This window comes from Arachis hypogaea, chromosome 15, assembly GCF_003086295.3.
Source record: "Arachis hypogaea cultivar Tifrunner chromosome 15, arahy.Tifrunner.gnm2.J5K5, whole genome shotgun sequence".
Classification (NCBI taxonomy): Eukaryota; Viridiplantae; Streptophyta; class Magnoliopsida; order Fabales; family Fabaceae; genus Arachis; species Arachis hypogaea.
This window is the reverse complement of record NC_092050.1, coordinates 81,220,821-81,237,707: the sequence shown is the minus strand read 5'-3', so window position 1 is coordinate 81,237,707 and position 16,887 is coordinate 81,220,821. Positions and strand designations below refer to the sequence as shown.

The 16,887-nt window shown below is 40.1% G+C and overlaps 1 protein-coding gene across 1 annotated transcript; it reads left to right on the top strand.

Annotated features, from left to right (window-relative positions):
- Positions 1-1,812: 1,812 nt before the first annotated feature.
- On the top strand, positions 1,813-2,463 carry LOC140179247 (uncharacterized). Its single transcript, XM_072217921.1, has one exon. The coding sequence runs from the start codon at positions 1,813-1,815 to the stop codon at positions 2,461-2,463; it is 651 nt and encodes a 216-aa protein (XP_072074022.1).
- The last annotated feature ends 14,424 nt before the right edge of the window (positions 2,464-16,887 follow it).

Below are 16,887 nucleotides of genomic sequence, written 5' to 3'. Positions count from 1 at the left end.
TTGTCACAACTCCGCACAACTAACCAGCAAGTGCACTGGGTCGTCCAAGTAATAAACCTTACGTGAGTAAGGGTCGATCCCACGGAAATTGTCGGCTTGAAGCAAGCTATGGTCATCTTGTAAATCTCAGTCAGGTGGATTCAAATGGTTATGGAGTTAAAAGATAAATAAAACATAAAATAAGATAGAGGTACTTATGTAATTCATTGGTGAGAATTTCAGATAAGCGCATGAAGATGCTTTGTTCCTCCTGAACTTCTGCTTTCCTATTGTCTTCATCCAATCATTCATACTCCTTTCCATGGCAAGCTTTATATTGGGTTTCACCGTTGTCAATGGCTACCTCCCGTCCTCTCAGTAAAAATGGTCCAAATGCGCTGTCACTGCACGGCTAATCATCTGTCGGTTCTCGATCATGTTGGAATAAGATCCATTGATCCTTTTGCGTCTGTCACTATGCCCAATACTCACGAGTTTGAAGCTCATCACAGTCATCCCTTCCCAGATCCTACTCGGAATACCACAGACAAGGTTTAGACTTTCTGGATCTCAGGAATGGCTGCCAATAATTCTCGCCTATACTACAAAGACTCTGATCTCATATGGAAGGCTCGGTTGTCAAGTGAGGCAACCATGCATCATGAACCAGGAGGCTAAGAGATACACACTCAATCTAAGGTAGAACGGAGGTGGTTGTCAGGCACGCGTTCATAGGTTGAGAATGGTGATGAGTGTCACGGATCATCACATTCATCAAGTTGAAGTGCGAATGAATATCTTGGAATAAGAATAAGCTTGAATTGAATAGAAAAACAATAGTACTTTACATTAATTCATGAAAAACAGCAGAGCTCCACACCTTAATCTATGGTGAGTAGAAACTCCACCGTTGAAAATATATAAGAACAAAAGGTCTAGGAATGGCCGAATGGCCAGCCTCCCAAAAGCGTCTAAGATATCATAAGGCTAATCAAAGATCAAAAGTATGAAAATACAATAGCAAAAGGTCCTATTTATAGAAAACTAGTAGCCTATGGTTTACAAAAATAGGTAATTAATGCAGAAATCTTCTTCCAGGCCTACTTGGTGTGCGTTTGGCTGAGAATTGAAGCTTTCAAATGTAGAGACTTTTCTTAGAGTTAAACGCCAGCTTTTGTGCTAGATTGGGCGTTTAACTCCAGCTTTCATGCCAGTTCGGGCGTTTTGACGCCAGAATTTTTATGCTAACTTGGAACGCCGGTTTGGGCCATCAAATCTCGGGCAAAGTATGGACTGTTATATATTGCTGGAAAGACCAGGATGTCTAATTTCCAACGCAAATGAGAGCGCACCAATTGGGCTTCTGTAGCTCTAGAAAAGCCACTTCGAGTGCAGGGAGGTCAGAATCCAACAGCATCTGCAGTCCTTTTTTAGCCTCTGAATCAGATTTTTGCTCAAGTCCCTCAATTTCAGCTAAAAAATACCTGAAATCATAGAAAAATACACAAACTTATAGTAAAGTCCAGAAATGTAATTTTTATTTAAAAACTAATAAAAATATAATAAAAAGTAACTAAAACATACTAAAAACATACTGGAAACAATGCCAAAAAGCGTATAAATTATTCGCTCATCAATTGCGAATACCACCGAGTCTATGGGCACCCTACCAATGAGTGCTACGACCTAAAGAACTTTATAGAGAAGCTAGCTCGGGAAGGAAGACTAGACGGGTTCCTGGCCAATAAAACAGACGAACCGTAGAAGCAAAGAAGGGACGAAGAGGTCGGACGAGCTGAATGTCCTCCTCACACCCCTGAAAGGCATGTTCACATGATAAATGATGGATTCGCAGGAGGAAGGATATCTAAGTTATCCCATAAAAGACACCTCAATGAGGTGTATCATGTTGGAGAAGGGGACAGGTCACCCGACCTCCCCACTATTACCTTCACTCAAGAAGACGCTGCAGGCATCATCCCGAGGCATGATGACCCCATCGTCTTTACAATCGTATTAGTTAATGGTAATCTCCATCGAACACTAGTAGACCAAGGAAGTTCCGTAGATATCCTGTTTAAATCCGCCTTCGACAAGCTCAGAGCGTATCCGAATAGTTTATTCAAGCTCAGAGATGCTCCAATTCAACTACTAGGATACATCCCACTTCACACAACCTTTGGAAAAGGAAACTGGTCTAAGACATTAAGCATAGACTACATAGTAGTCGACGTAAGCTCGGCCTATAACGCTCTAATAGGTCAGACAATGTTCAACCAGCTCACCGCAGTGGTCTCCATTCCACACCTATGCATGAAGTTCCCAACCACAGAAGGGATAGCTACCATAAAAGGGGACCAAAAACTCGCGCGACGCTGTTATAACGAGAGTCTGAACCTTAACGGACACCCCAGAGGAAAGGAAATCAATACTATAGAACTCGAATGGAATTCGAGCTTACGAAGAACTTTGCCCCTAACCTGAAAGTGAAACCAAAGAAGTTCAAATTGGAGACACTCAAGATAAAACAACAAATATAGGGGCGAATCTGAAAGAAGACCTAAAAGAACCACTAATAAAGCTCCTAAAGGATAACCCCGACCTCTTTGCATGGAAGGCTACCGACATGCCCGGTATTGATCCCGGACTAATGTGCCACAAGTTAGTCGTATACCCAGAGTCTCGGCCAGTACAGCAGAAACGTAGGAAACTCGGCCCAGAGAGGTCACAAGCTGTAGAGGAGCAGGTACAGGCCTTGCTGGAAGCAGGATTTATAAGGGAGGTAAAATATCCATTATGGCTGGCCAATGTAGTATTGGTCAAAAAGTGAAATGGTAAATGGCGGATGTTCACTGATTACACCGACCTCAACAAAGCCTGCCCCAAATATCCTTACCCACTCCCAAATATAGACACCCTAGTTGACGCTTCGTCAGGATATCAGTACCTCTCCTTCATGGACGCTTTCTCGGGATACAATCAAATCCCAATGTATTAACCCGACCAGGAAAAAACATTATTCTTAAACCCAAAAGCAACTACTGCTACATAGTCATGCCCTTCGGACTCAAGAACGCAGGGGCCACCTACCAAAGACTGATGAACAAAGTCTTTGCCAATCACATTGGGAAACTAATGGAAGTATATGTCGATGACATGTTGGTAAAGACACAAAGCGAGGAAACAATGCTATCTGACGTCATCGAAGTGTTCAATACCATAAGAAAGCATGGGATGAGACTTAATCCCGTGAAATGCACTTTTGCAGTAGAAGCTGGCAAATTCTTGGGCTTCATGCTCACCCAAAGAGGAATCGAAGCAAACCCAGATAAGTGTCAGGCCATACTCCGCATGAAAAGTTTGTCCTGTGTTAAGGAAGTCCAGCAACTCAATGGAAGACTGGCAGCTCTGTCTAGATTCCTAGCTAGATCATCCTTAAGATCTTTCCCCTTCTATGCAAGACTAAGAAAGGGAAAGAGGTTTGAGTGGACTCCAAAATGCGAACAAGCCTTCCAAGACTTCAAAAAATTTTTGGGGTAATCACCCATCCTTACTCGACCTCGGGAAGGCAAAGAACTCGTATTATACCTCGCCGTAGAAAGTCGGGCAATAGCTTCAGGACTAGTCAGAGAAGACAAAAGTGGGCAACAACCCATCTACTTCATTAGTAAGGCTTTACAAGGGGTGGAACTAAACTATCAAAAGATAGAAAAGTTCGCCTACGCATTCATACTCACTTCTCGACGACTCCGCCCATACTTCCAAGCCCACACCATCAGAGTACAGACAAACCAGCCCATAAAAGGTATTCTATAGAAAATAGATTTAGCTGGATAAATTCTACAATGGACAGCCGTGTTATCAGAATTCGACCTCAAATATGAAGCTCAGACACCTATTAAGTCACAGTACCTAGCTGACTTCATCGCAGAGTACATTGACACCCCGGGCAGTCCCAGAAAGTGGAGCCTTTATGTGGATGGCTCCTAAAAAAAACTAGAAGTGGTGCAGGCGTCATTTTAGAAAGTGATCAGGGAACCCAAATTGAGCTCTGATTAAAATTCAAGTTTCCCGCTTCAAAAAATCAAGTTAAATACGAAGCTCTACTGGCTGGTTTGAGGCTGGCTAGGGAGGTAGGAGCTCAAAAGCTTTTTTTCAGTGATTCACAGGTAGTTACCTCATAGATAGAAGGGATCTACCAATTCAAGGATCCCACTATGAGGAAATACCTAAATAAGACCAGAGAATAGCTCAGACAATTCATGGAATATGAAATTTTATGGTATATACCCAGAGAACAAAATGCCCGAGCTGATGCACTTTCAAAGCTAGGCAGCACCAAACCAAGGGGCAATAATAGAAACCTTATCCAAGAAACACTACAAAATCCATCAACCACTAAACATATCAGACCAGGATCAAGGGTGGATGACTCCTATAGTCAGCTATCTCAAGTCGAAAATACTTCCTGCAGACAAAAAGGAGACTAAAAGGCTAGTACGAGAAGCACAGTACTACACCATAGTACAAGACGTCCTATATAGGAGAGTTTTCTACACCCCTCCTAAAATGCGTCCCGACCTCCACTACAAGGGAAGTTCTCGAAGAAGTCCACAGTGGCATGTGCGGCAACCACCTGGGGGTGCGAGCTCTCTCCAAAAAGGTACTTAGAGCTGGATTCTACTGGCTGACCTTGCAAAAGGAAGCAATAGAATTTGTCAAAACATGCCCCCCATGCCAGAAGCACGCGAATTTTCACATCGCACCACCCGAAGAACTCATTTGTGTCACTTCACCCTGGCCATTCGCAAAATGGGGGCTCGACTTCCTCAGACCCTTCCCCTTGGGATTAGGGCAAGCTAAGTTCCTCATTGTTGGAATAGACTATTTTGTAAAATGGATTGAAGCAGAACCTTTGGCCCCTGCCACCGCCCAAAGAAGTCGGAAATTTCTATATAGAAACTTTATTGCAAGGTTTGGGGTCCCTCACTCCATTACCACATATAATGGTACCCAGTTCACCGACACAGGCTTCAGAAATTTGGTAGCCGACTTGAAAATCAAGCACCAGTTCACCTCTGTAGAGCACCCACAAGCCAATGGATAGGCGGAAGCCACCAACAAAGTTATATTGGCCGGGTTAAAACAAATACTACCGGACAACACCATATTCAACCACTGGAGAATCTCCATTCCGACTTGCTTACAAAATGAAGGCGATAATTCCTGTGGAGGTAGAAGAAGGATCTCCCAGAATGATCCTCTACAATGAAGAGAACAACTCCGAAGCTCAAAAGGAAGAGCTCGACCTACTTCTAGAAGTCTGAGAAAGAGTTCGGATTAGAGAGGAAGCCCTAAAGGATCGAATGGATATGAGATATAATTGGAAGGTAATCCAGTGAAGCTTCACCACCAATGATCTGATATTAATCCCAAATGATATCGGAGCAGGTCGGTCAGGAGAAGGGAAGCTAGCAGCTAACTGGAAAGTAACATACCGAGTAGCAGAAGTACTGGGAAAAGGTTACTACAAGGTGTCCGACCTCGAATCGTAAGAGCTACCAAGGTCATGGCATGCCTGTTACCAAAGAAGGTACTATAGTTAGAAAAAGTGGTCTTAGGCCAATGTGCACTCTTTTTCCTGAAAAAGTTTTTTAATGAGGCGTCAAGTCGAGATCTAAGAAACTCCCCGACCTATAAGGGTAAGCACTCATATGTACATACTTATATTTATGTTTTTATCTCATTATTATTCGAATAAAAGTCAACAATTCCCTAAAAAGTTTCCTACCAAGACACATTAATCTAAGCTCGTAAAACGCAAAGTTCATCGTCCAATTACAAAGAGGTCGCCAAGGTGAAGCGATAGAAGCAACTTAATGCAAGAAGTTATAAAAAGTAGACCATAAAAAGCAACCTGACAAGTTCTGACTAAAAATGGACTACAAAAAATAACTTAAGAAGGCCCGACAGAAAAGTCAGACCAATGAAAGGATCACTAAAATGGGACGAAGACACCTCCCAAAGGCCAAAGAAAGGTTAAAAAATCAAAGGCCAAAAGTGCTTCGCTTAAAGGTACAAGTCTTGCGAAAAAGACATTACTTAAAAAGCAAAAGCACAAGTTAAAACGGTGCTAAAAAGTCATCCAAAGAAACTATAAAAAAGAGGTTCTTCAGCTAGAACACTATGTAAAAAGTTGTTGGAATATGACTAAAAAGGTCGCACGGGTTGACATTAGAGGGGCATATGTATGATCGAAAGAAAAGAAAAAGCCAAAAAGGTTGAAAAATAACTTAAGGCTCAAAAGTGCTTAAAAGGGATGCAACTCCACTCAAAAGAAAGCACGATCTCAGAACAAAGCTACAGAAAAATCATCCGAAACTAAAAAGGTTATATCTAAGGAACACTAAAAAGTTATCGGATGAATCACTAAAAAGCCTAGCCACCAAGCTGCAAAGATAATATTGCCCGACCTGATACAAGGTTGACCAGCACCAAATCAAAGTAGGCCCAAAGGCAAGGGTAGAAAAATCACTCAAAGAAGGTCAGACTGGGAAATACTTAAATAAAATTCAAAGGGTTGCAAAAAAATAAAACCCCAAACGTTTAGCAAAATGAGAAGTATCATTAAAGACTCAAAAGGCCACCTAAAAGGCAGCCTCAGAGTTTAAAGTGTTTGTTTTTCAAAATAAAGTTGCTGGGAAGCAACCAAATGTCAAAGAAGTCAACCACAGGAAGATTTACAAAAAATAAATTTAAAGTCCACAAGTCGGACTATAACAAGTACAATTATAAAAGTTATAGGGGATCCAAATTCGCTCCAGTACCAACATCCTTAGTAGGGTGCGGAGGAGGAATGGTCAAAATCGGGGTAGCATTAACAACCCCATCCGGCCCATTCAGAATCTGCACATCTGGTTCAGGCTCTGGAGGGATGACCTCTGAAGGGACGGAAGAAGCTGAAGCTGCCGAGGCTTTTCCTGGTGGTACAAAAGGAGGACCCTCATCCTCATCATCAGGGGTAGGCACGATCTTGCCATCCACCACCACATTTATCCATACTGAACAAAGAGAGATCGGCCTCGGGAGCAATAACTCAGACCTGAGCCTTCAGGATCTCGAACATATCAGTCATACTATTTACCATGTGTCCCTGATGTAACGACCCAATTTCTGGTACGTCATGATCATACTAGAAACTAATCGCTACCAACATGTCTTCCTAATTATTATCTATTTTTTATTATATGAGCCTGATTCGTTGTTAAAAGCATAGTTATTTTACGAGGTACTTTTTCTTTTTTGAAAACGTTTGGATTAATAAATAGATTCATTCATAATTAATTCACAAATAATAATAGATAAAACAGTTATAAACAACCACATATAAATACATCTCAAGCAGTTGGTAACATTCCGTGATTCAGCCTTTATTAGAGTGTAGACTATTAGTTAAAACACCCCTAGATATAGCTAGATAATAACTATATACATATATATACATACAACATCCCAGGCCCTGACCTGTTCAAGAAGTCCCTAAGCTAGCACCCAAGATAGCCTAGACTCTATACTCACCTAGCCCCTCTAAACTACTAAAGCGAGGGAAAGTACGTTCTAAGTCTTCAAAACTTAAGTCAGGTGGAACATCATCAAAAGGTAGAACATCATTTGTTACTCCTCTGCACGATCAGACATTACCATATGACGTCCCTCTGGTACCTCATCAAGTAGCCACACAACAGGAGTTTCGTACACAGGATTTAGGTTAAAGTTCACGAACAAACGGGGTGCAGACATTAGCTGGTCTCACAGTATATACAAATAAACAAAAAACAAGATTCACCCTAGACTCAGAAGACTACCTAGACCAGAGTCCTTTTTGGGAATGATCGTCAGCGAACTACGGAAAGGTACTCATGCTTTCATCTGAAGGGGGAAGGGAGAGAGAAGGGGTAAGAACTGGGGAGTTCTTAGTAGGGTCGGGGTTATTAGTTAAGTTCATTAATTTGTGTCGCTTAGCAGATATATAGCAGAATATAGAGATGCAGTAAATAGAAGACAGATGAATAGAAAAAATAGAGTAAACTGAAAATAGATCACGAACAGAAGAATATAAGAAAGTAAAACACAAACACAGAGAAGAGAATACAAACAAAGAAATCATACATTCATACAACAATCATAACAGATGAAATGTGCAACCAAGTATGATGCATGTCTGTCCTATGCAGGCCATGAGCTTACGTGTCGGTTTACACCCTGCATCCCGACATTACCCAGGAACTAGTCCTAGAAATGGCTTTATCTCTGTAGGTGAACTTCAGCCTACAGAAACAGCACTCCCATAAGTGAACTTCGACTTACAGGAATAGTCTAAACACAACAGAACAACTTTCTATAGGTGAACTTCGGCCTACAGAAATGGCACTTCTGTAAGTAAACTTCGGCTTAAAGAAATAGTCTAATCACAGCACAACAACTTTCTGTAGGTGAACTTTGGCATACAGAAATAACACCTCTATAAGTGAACTTCGGCTTACAGAAATAGCGCCCTTGTAAGTGAACTTCGGCTTACAGGTATCACAACTCTCTGTAGGTGAACTTCGGCCTACAGGAGCAACACCCTGAGATACACAATTGATATTCACTGCAGGTGAACTTTGGCCTACAGGAATAACAACTCACTATAGGTGAATTTGGGCCTACAGGACCTCTAGGGCCAATGGAAAAGCAGCAGATGAACATACAACAGAGGATCATGCCGCAAGGCTTAACTCTTTATTCTTATACTCTTATCCTCTATTCTCTTTGTTATATTACTCTTTTCTCATTGTCTCTTTACTCTGCTCTGATTACTCTGTTCTCTGTGTCTCTCTACTATACTTTGATTTCTCTGTTTAACGTATGTATTTAAAGCTTTTGTAAATTTCGGTATGAATAGTTAGTCTGTCCCAAATATAGGTTCATTAAGTCTATACTGAAACAGTTTAACTCTTCATATTATACCTAACCCTAGTCGCAACTCAAGGACTAACTACGTTGCCCTGGTTCGTTCACTAATTTCTGTTTGTTTTTCTGTCATTAGAACTTTACAGACTTTTCCTGGATTTTTATCTTTTCTTTAACTTTTTATCTTTCATTTATCTTTTCCTCGCTAACATGTTATTACCACTCCCTAAGTGTTTTATGATAGTAATTATGAGATTCTGCGCTTAAAGTTGTCTTTCTAAAGATTTTACAGAAAACTGCCTTTTCCGTATTATTTTATTATTTTTATTAAAATATTATTTTTAATTAAATATTACTATTTAATATTTTATTATTTTTTATTATTTTATCATTAAATTTTCGAAATTTACATTACCTATACCTTTTAACCTTTAAAATTTACTTTTTACTACCCGTAACTTTTAATATTTCTACTTTAACCACCCTAACTTTCAGAAATTACCAAATAACCCCCCGAACACCAAAATGATTACTTCCTTGCCCTTTTATGAATCAAAAATGTGTTCCTCATTGTTCTTCACCACACTCAAAGTGTTCTTCATGTTCTTCATAAATTCTTCAGATTCTTTCTCTGTTTTTACCCGTTTTTTAATCTTTTCAGCAACCGATTTTTACCAAAATTCATACTAAAACCCCATCTTTTTCACATGATTTTCACACAAATTGAACCCAAATTTAAGGCCTAGGGTTCGTTTTTCCAGCAGCCCTCAAGAACAACATTCATACCTTGAATATCATCAAATTTCATCAAAATTTCAACAAACTTTCACCAAGAATAACTCATATAAGCAATAAATTTCAAGCATAACCAAACCATATCATAATCACACATCTCAAAAACAATCAATCAAGATTAAATTCGTCACACCCTACCTGGTTTTGCTGCTCTTAATTCGGTTATACTTTCAGGTGGTCCTTAAGCACTTTTTCCTCCAAAATCACATTAAGAACAAGTTTAAATCCACAAACACTCAACTGACCAAATCTCTCTCAGCACGTTAGAAAGGAATATCTCACCTTAGACTTGCTGGAAATTAATGTTTCTTGGCCCTCATGTCAAGTTAAGCATGATTCGTAAGGAAGAACATCAAGAAAACACATGTTTAAGCATGTTTCCTTGAAAAACCGAATTGAAAGGGGAAAGGAACAGCCATCTCACCTTATTTCCATCCTTGATAATTTACATTGTTATGTAGAGGAAGAAGAGAGGATCATTTTGGTGAAATCGGAGTTTTGATTTGAAAGTTTTAGTTCAGAAGAAATCAAGCTTTGAAGATTTATGAACCAAGAACTTTTCTCTCCTTTTTCTCTTGATGATTTTCAGCCACAATGAGAAAATGAGGCAGCCTTGGGGGTTTTGGGGGTGTAGGGTGAGTTGTGATTGGTTGGCTTGGAGGTGGGTTAAAATAATATTAAAATATCTCAGGTGTATAACTCCTAAAACTAGGTGTATCGGAACACTTGTAAAAATATCTCTAAAAATTATTTTCTGAGCTACTAGCATAAATGACACTAGTAACATATTTAATATGAGAATAAAACATGTATAATGAGGCCTTAGCATTGCTAAATTCATCAAAGAGTGCTGGTGCTAAGCTGCATCAGTAAACTGTGAACCCGGTTAAACCGATTTTTTATTTTTAAATAAAACAGACCAGGTAACCTTATAATATCATTCAAGCACCTTCTAATACTAATATAATGATAATATTATCCTATTATCTATCTTCTCTCATGAATCGAGTCCGGTTCATCAAACTGAGACTATTTACGAAAAACAGAATCAAAACACTTAACCGATACAGTTCAAAAACTAGGTTCTTCGTGACTGCGTTATTGAGCTTGCCTCAAAAGAGGTTCTAGCTTAAGGATGACATAATGACATTGAGGATTGAGATTCTTGATGATATATTTGAGGTTCTCTCCTTACTGATCTTCTGGAGAAGTCCGTACTTTCAGAAAAGATCTCGCGTTCTCAAAAATCGGGGTTGTTACACCTGAAGCTCGGCATAATCATCTTGGGCCGATTGAAGCCTCTCCTTAGTCTTTAGCAGCTCGCCGTAGGTTTGGGTATAGCTCTCCTTATACTTTTTCGCAGCCTCATCAGCCAAGTTAGCAGGTGCCTCCGCCCTAGTAGCACACTCCTTTTCTTTTTCCACATCAAGCTCCAACTTGACAACCCAGGCATCCAGCTCACCCTTCAGACCCTTTACCCTATCAAACTCAGCTTGGGCATCCTCCAGAAAGGCCTTCATAGCCCGAACAGGGGACTCCTTAACTACTCGAGATAAGGTAGCACCAACATTGACCATCCAAATGCTATTGCTCGTTATGAAGTCAAGGTGATTAAGGATTGATACGTCATCTATAGGGACTTTACCATGTGGAGCAATCAATTTTGTAGCAAAGGAAATGCCATCAAACTCTTTATCATTCAAGTCATAGGTCCCAATAGTTTTTTGCTTCTTGGGAGCGGGATCAGTAGCAGGAGGAGAGAAAGCAAGGCCAGAAGTTGCCTGAGATGGATCAGATGGAACTACCCGAACTCTAGGTCGGGATGATCTTTCTCGGGCCCTGAGAGTCAGAAGTCTGCTTCTTTGGGGATACTTGAGAAGACCCTTCCTCCGAGATCTTCGTTAACATGTTTTGGGCAGCTGCCGCCTTTTTCGCCCTCTGGAAGGCCTTCATGGAATCTGAAGATTTCACAATCTCTGAAAAGAAAGCAAAGGGAATCAAGTAACAATAAAAGGGATAAAAAGTACAAACCATAGAAGAAAACCACTTCTAAAAGAAGTCGAATGCTACCTAGCTCAGCACGGAGGAGGGAGGGATCTCCGAGAAATCTCTTTGTGTCCAGATGAGGAGGTTCCCCCCAGTGCTCCTCTATAACACCCCAAAGGCCTGTTTAACCTCATCTAAACTTTCCCAAGAATACTTGGGAGATACTATATCCTTTTGCCAACATAAAGGAAAGGTCGGCTCATCATTCTCGTCTAAAAAGAAAGGTCGGGCATTCTCCACAGCTCGGATCTTAAAATAATAGTTCTTAAGATCTCGGAAGGACTAGTCAAACATTGAAAAAACCTTCTTTCCCTAGGTAGCTCAGAAAGAAATCCAAGAAGCTTTCCTCTTGGCCACTCTAGGTTTAATCAAAACAAAAAGGTAAAGGAAAAGGGGTGTGGTTGGTCGGACACCTAATTCCTGGTACAAAACCTGGAAAATCTTAATGAAGGCCCAAGAGTTCAGATGAAGCTGGGAAGGGGCCACATTACAAGTCCATAAGAGGTTGGTCTCAAAAGCAGTAAAAGGGATGGTGATATTCAACTGACTAACGAAGTAGTCATAAGCATAAAAGAAGTGCCGCTCTCCCTGAGCTAAAGGAGGGAAACTAACCCTCTCCTCAGGATCAGGCGACACCAGTTCATAATTCTTTTCATCATCCATATTGCTACAAATCCTATGGAACCTCCTAAGCCTCACATAGTACTCAGGATCAGCTACGGTTACACACATCAAGACTATTGAATCCAGCCAATCGGCCATACCCGCAGGAACTCTGGTAGACATCTCGACAATGTTTTTTTGTGAAGACAAAGGCCAACTATCCCTACAGTAAGAAAAAGAAAAAATGATCACTACCAAACAGCTCGGAAAGTAAGAGAATGGCAAAGAAATAGTCAACAAGTGTCAGATATGATAGCAAAAGGGAAGCCCCAGGGGCACCCTTTGGAGGCAACAAACAGAGCAAAAACCCAGAAAATAAAAACGACGCAAAATCAGAGCCCTAACCAGCCCTAACCTTCTCAAACAAAAGAAAATACGAGGAGTTCAACCCAAGTACTAGCATTTCTTCATACAAATAGCAAAGACAAAAGACCATAATTATCAAAGAAACCAGACCTCACAAGAATCACCAAAAGTTTCAACCTTTTCTACTAAAAGTTCAATAAAGATTAAAACTTTGTGCAAAGGGAAAGCATGCAAGAGTAAAAGCAACAAAAACAAACGATAAACAAGGCAGGTAGAATGAAAAAAGGTATAAGCACCAACCTACAAAGAAAGATGAGAAGCAACGACAGAAAGCGAAGCGAAAGGCTTAAAAGGTCCAACGAAAGCTTCGAAGCTTCAAGAGAAGAAAAGCTTGGGGCAAAACCTTTTGCAAAATGGTGATCTTTTCAAAGAAATGAAAGACATAAAGTTTTTTTGGCCTCTGAGCAAATGAAACGGATGAAAGCAAACTGAAAACCAAGGTTTATGGCTTTTTTCAAATTCAAAATAAAGCGAGGGAAAATGGAATGGCAAAACAAAATAAAAGCCTAATCAATGGGCATTAAAAGCACATGCATATTCCCAAGAAGGATAAAACGCTTCACATCAAAGAAAAAAATAAGCGCCAAGAATCACGCAAGGAGGAGCAACTCGAAAATAAATCAATGCTCGAACACGACTTCTCTAAAGGATCGAAGCTGGAAAGCACGACCTCAGAGGAAGATCGAAGCTTGAGCAGAGGCACTGTTTATACCATGGCTCAAGCTAGGCGAGCCAGGTTAAATGAAGATAGAAATGACCGACCTCCTGTAAAGGTTAGTCGATACCGACCTCTTCCCAAAAGAGCTCGGCCAAACCACTTTAAGGGACCAGGTAAGCCCAAAGCAGAAGATCACAGCCCACCTAAAGTCGGCTGGCCAAAGATAAGGGGACTCACCCGCAAAAGATAAGATAAAATAACTAACTTATCTCAAGTGAGGTCACCACACGCTAATATAAATACACTGGAGCACCCAGGTATAACTCACTCTCTGATTCTACACAAAAAAACCTACTTAAAGCCCATGCTAACTTAAGCATCGGAGTCCCTTGCAGGTACCACCACCCTTCGGTGATCAAGGATCAGCAGCATCTCAAGATCCAGCAAATCGGAACCAGCAGCTCCGATCACACCCAAAGATCTCATCCGAGATTGACCTTCAGTTTCAGGTAACCCTCAGAACAGGTAGGGTGTTACAAGTTTCATATTTGCTTTGGTTCATTAAATTCTGTTGCACATCAATCAATGTCCATTCATCACCCACTTCACAATCGCCTGATTCTTGCTTGAATACTTTCATGCTTCTTTATGACTTGTTTGTTATCTTACCATACAAGTTTCCTTTAAAGTATTTCAAGCACACTAGAATGAGTGAAGTGCATGCTTCTTTTGTGTAATTGTGACATAGCTCTCTATGCTAGTGTGTGTGTTCCGAACGGTGCCCAATTTAGAATTCACATGCTTGTTTTCATCAATGTCACACACGTATTACTTTACTTCATTTTAGTGATTCTTATCTCATTCCAACAATTTATGCTTCCTTGATTTTGCATTTCTCATCTTATCGTGCTATTTTTTATTTTTCATGGGTGAGTCATCATAAGCAAAAACAGAAGTGGGAGAAAGAACACACAGCAACCGGTTGATCCACCAACCGTAGGTGGCAATCCGGAAAGTCGTCGTACCCCCTTGCTCATCTTTGAATGCATTGAGGATGGTGCAAACTTTTAGGTGTGGGGAGGTAATCCGACCAAGTGGCCATTTTTGGGAGACAAATTTCTAATCCCAACACTTTTCACATTTCATTTTTTTTTTGTTATTACTAGGTCTTTTAGGATTTTTAGTTGTATTTTCTTAGTTTGCATATATATAATAAGCTTAGTCAATATAACAAAATTTTCCAAGAAAACTCTTATATAGGGCATTGACATCCCAATTGATTTGAGTAAAAATTTTTCATTGAACTTGCTTGAATTATATATTGTGGAACATGTTTTTGAGCTAATAACACATAAGCTTGTGAGTTTTGAGCCTTAATTGTGTGGTTACATCATATTAACCACTATTTTCCTTCTTGTGTGTATTATTCTCTTTCTATGATTGTAATCTTTGATTTGTTTGACTCTTTATGTCCATTATTTTATGTATGAATGCACTTATATGATTGAGGCCATCATTTCAAATAGCTCACTTACTCAAATAGCCTACCTTTTATATTCCATTGTTAGCCAATTTTGAGCCTATTTTAATCCCCTTTTGTTGTTAACTTTATCACATCACAACCCCTAAGTGAAAAATAATAAATGTCCCTTGTTTGGAGTGAGAGTGTTTATCATTCAATTGTGGGAAATTTGGGAACATTAGTAGGGATAAAAGTGTATTTTGAGTTTTCATTGAAGATCTTGGGAATTGGGTACATACTCATGCATTAAATGTTTAAACCATATGCATTGATACTCTTTTATATATTTTATTTTGAAAAAAAAAGATGAGAAAAAGAAAAGAAAAATAAAAATAAAAAAATAAAAAAATAGAAAAAATAGAAAAAGAAAACAATAAAAACGGGACAAAATGCCCCAAAGGAAAGTTCAATAATAATCAATGCACATGGGTTGTGAATTGAAAGAGAATGCATGAGTGTGTAAAAAAAGTGTGAATTATGGGTAGCTAGGTGTTTGGTGCACGAATTGTGAATCACACTTTTCACAACTCGTACCACTAACCAGCAAGTGCACTGGGTCGTCCAAGTAATACCTTACGTGAGTAAGGGTCGAATCCCACGGAGATTGTTGGTTTGAAGCAATCTATGGTTATCTTGTAAGTCTTAGTCAGGAAGTCAATTATAATTATCAGTTTGAATTGCAAAAAATAAAAGAGCATGAATTAAATACTTGTTCTGCAGTAATGGAGAATATGTTGGAGTTTTGGAGATGCTTTGTCTTCTGAATCTCTGCTTTCTCCCTGTCTTCTTCTTAATGCACGCAAGGTTCCTCCTATGGCAAGCTGTGTGTTGGTGGATCACCGTTGTCAATGGCTACCATCCGTCCTCTCAGTGAAAAAGGCCCAGGTGCGCTGTCACCGCACGGCTAATCATCTGTCGGTTCCCACTAATGCTGAAATAGGATCCATTGATCCTTTTGCGTCTGTCACTATGCCCAGCCCTTGTGTGTTTGAAGCTCGTCATAGTCATTCAATCCCAGAATCCTACTCGGAATACCATAGACAAGGTTTAGACTTTCTGGATTCTCAAGAATGCTGCCAATGGATTCTAGCTTATACCACGAAGATTCTGATTAAGGAATCCAAGAGATATTCATTCAATCGAAGGAAGAATGGAGGTGGTTGTCAGGCACGCGTTCATAGGTTGAGGGTGATGATGAGTGTCACGGATCATCACATCCATCATATTGAAGTGCGAATAAACATCTTAGATAGAAACAAGTGTGTTTGAATAGAAAACAGAAATAGTTGCATTAATTCATTGAAACACAGCAGAGCTCCTCACCCCCAACAATGGAGTTCAGAGACTCATGCCATCAAAGAGTACAAAGTTCAGATCTAAAATGTCATGAGGTACAAAATAAATCTCTAAAAGTTGTTTAAATACTAAACTAGTAACCTAGGTTTACAGAAAATGAATAAACAAAGATAATTGGTGCAGAAATCCACTTCTGGGGCCCACTTGGTGTGTGCTGGGGCTGAGACTTAAGCTTCTCATGTGCCTGGGCTGTTTTGGGCGTTCAACGCCAGGTTGTAACCTGTTTCTGGCGTTGAACTCCAACTTGTAACTTGTTTCTGGCGCTGGACGCCAGACTGCAACATAGAACTGGCGTTGAACGCCAGTTTACGTCGTCTATCCCTGAGAAAAGTATAGACTATTATATATTTCTGGAAAGCCCTGGATGTCTACTTTCCAACGCAATTGGAAGCGCACCAATTGGACTCCTGTAGCTCCAGAAAATCCATTCCGAGTGCTGAGAGGTCAGAATCCAACAGCATCAGCAGTCCTTTTTCAGCCTGAATAAGATTTTTGCTCAGCTCCCTTAATTTCAGCCAAAAAATACCTGAAATTACAGAAAACCACACAA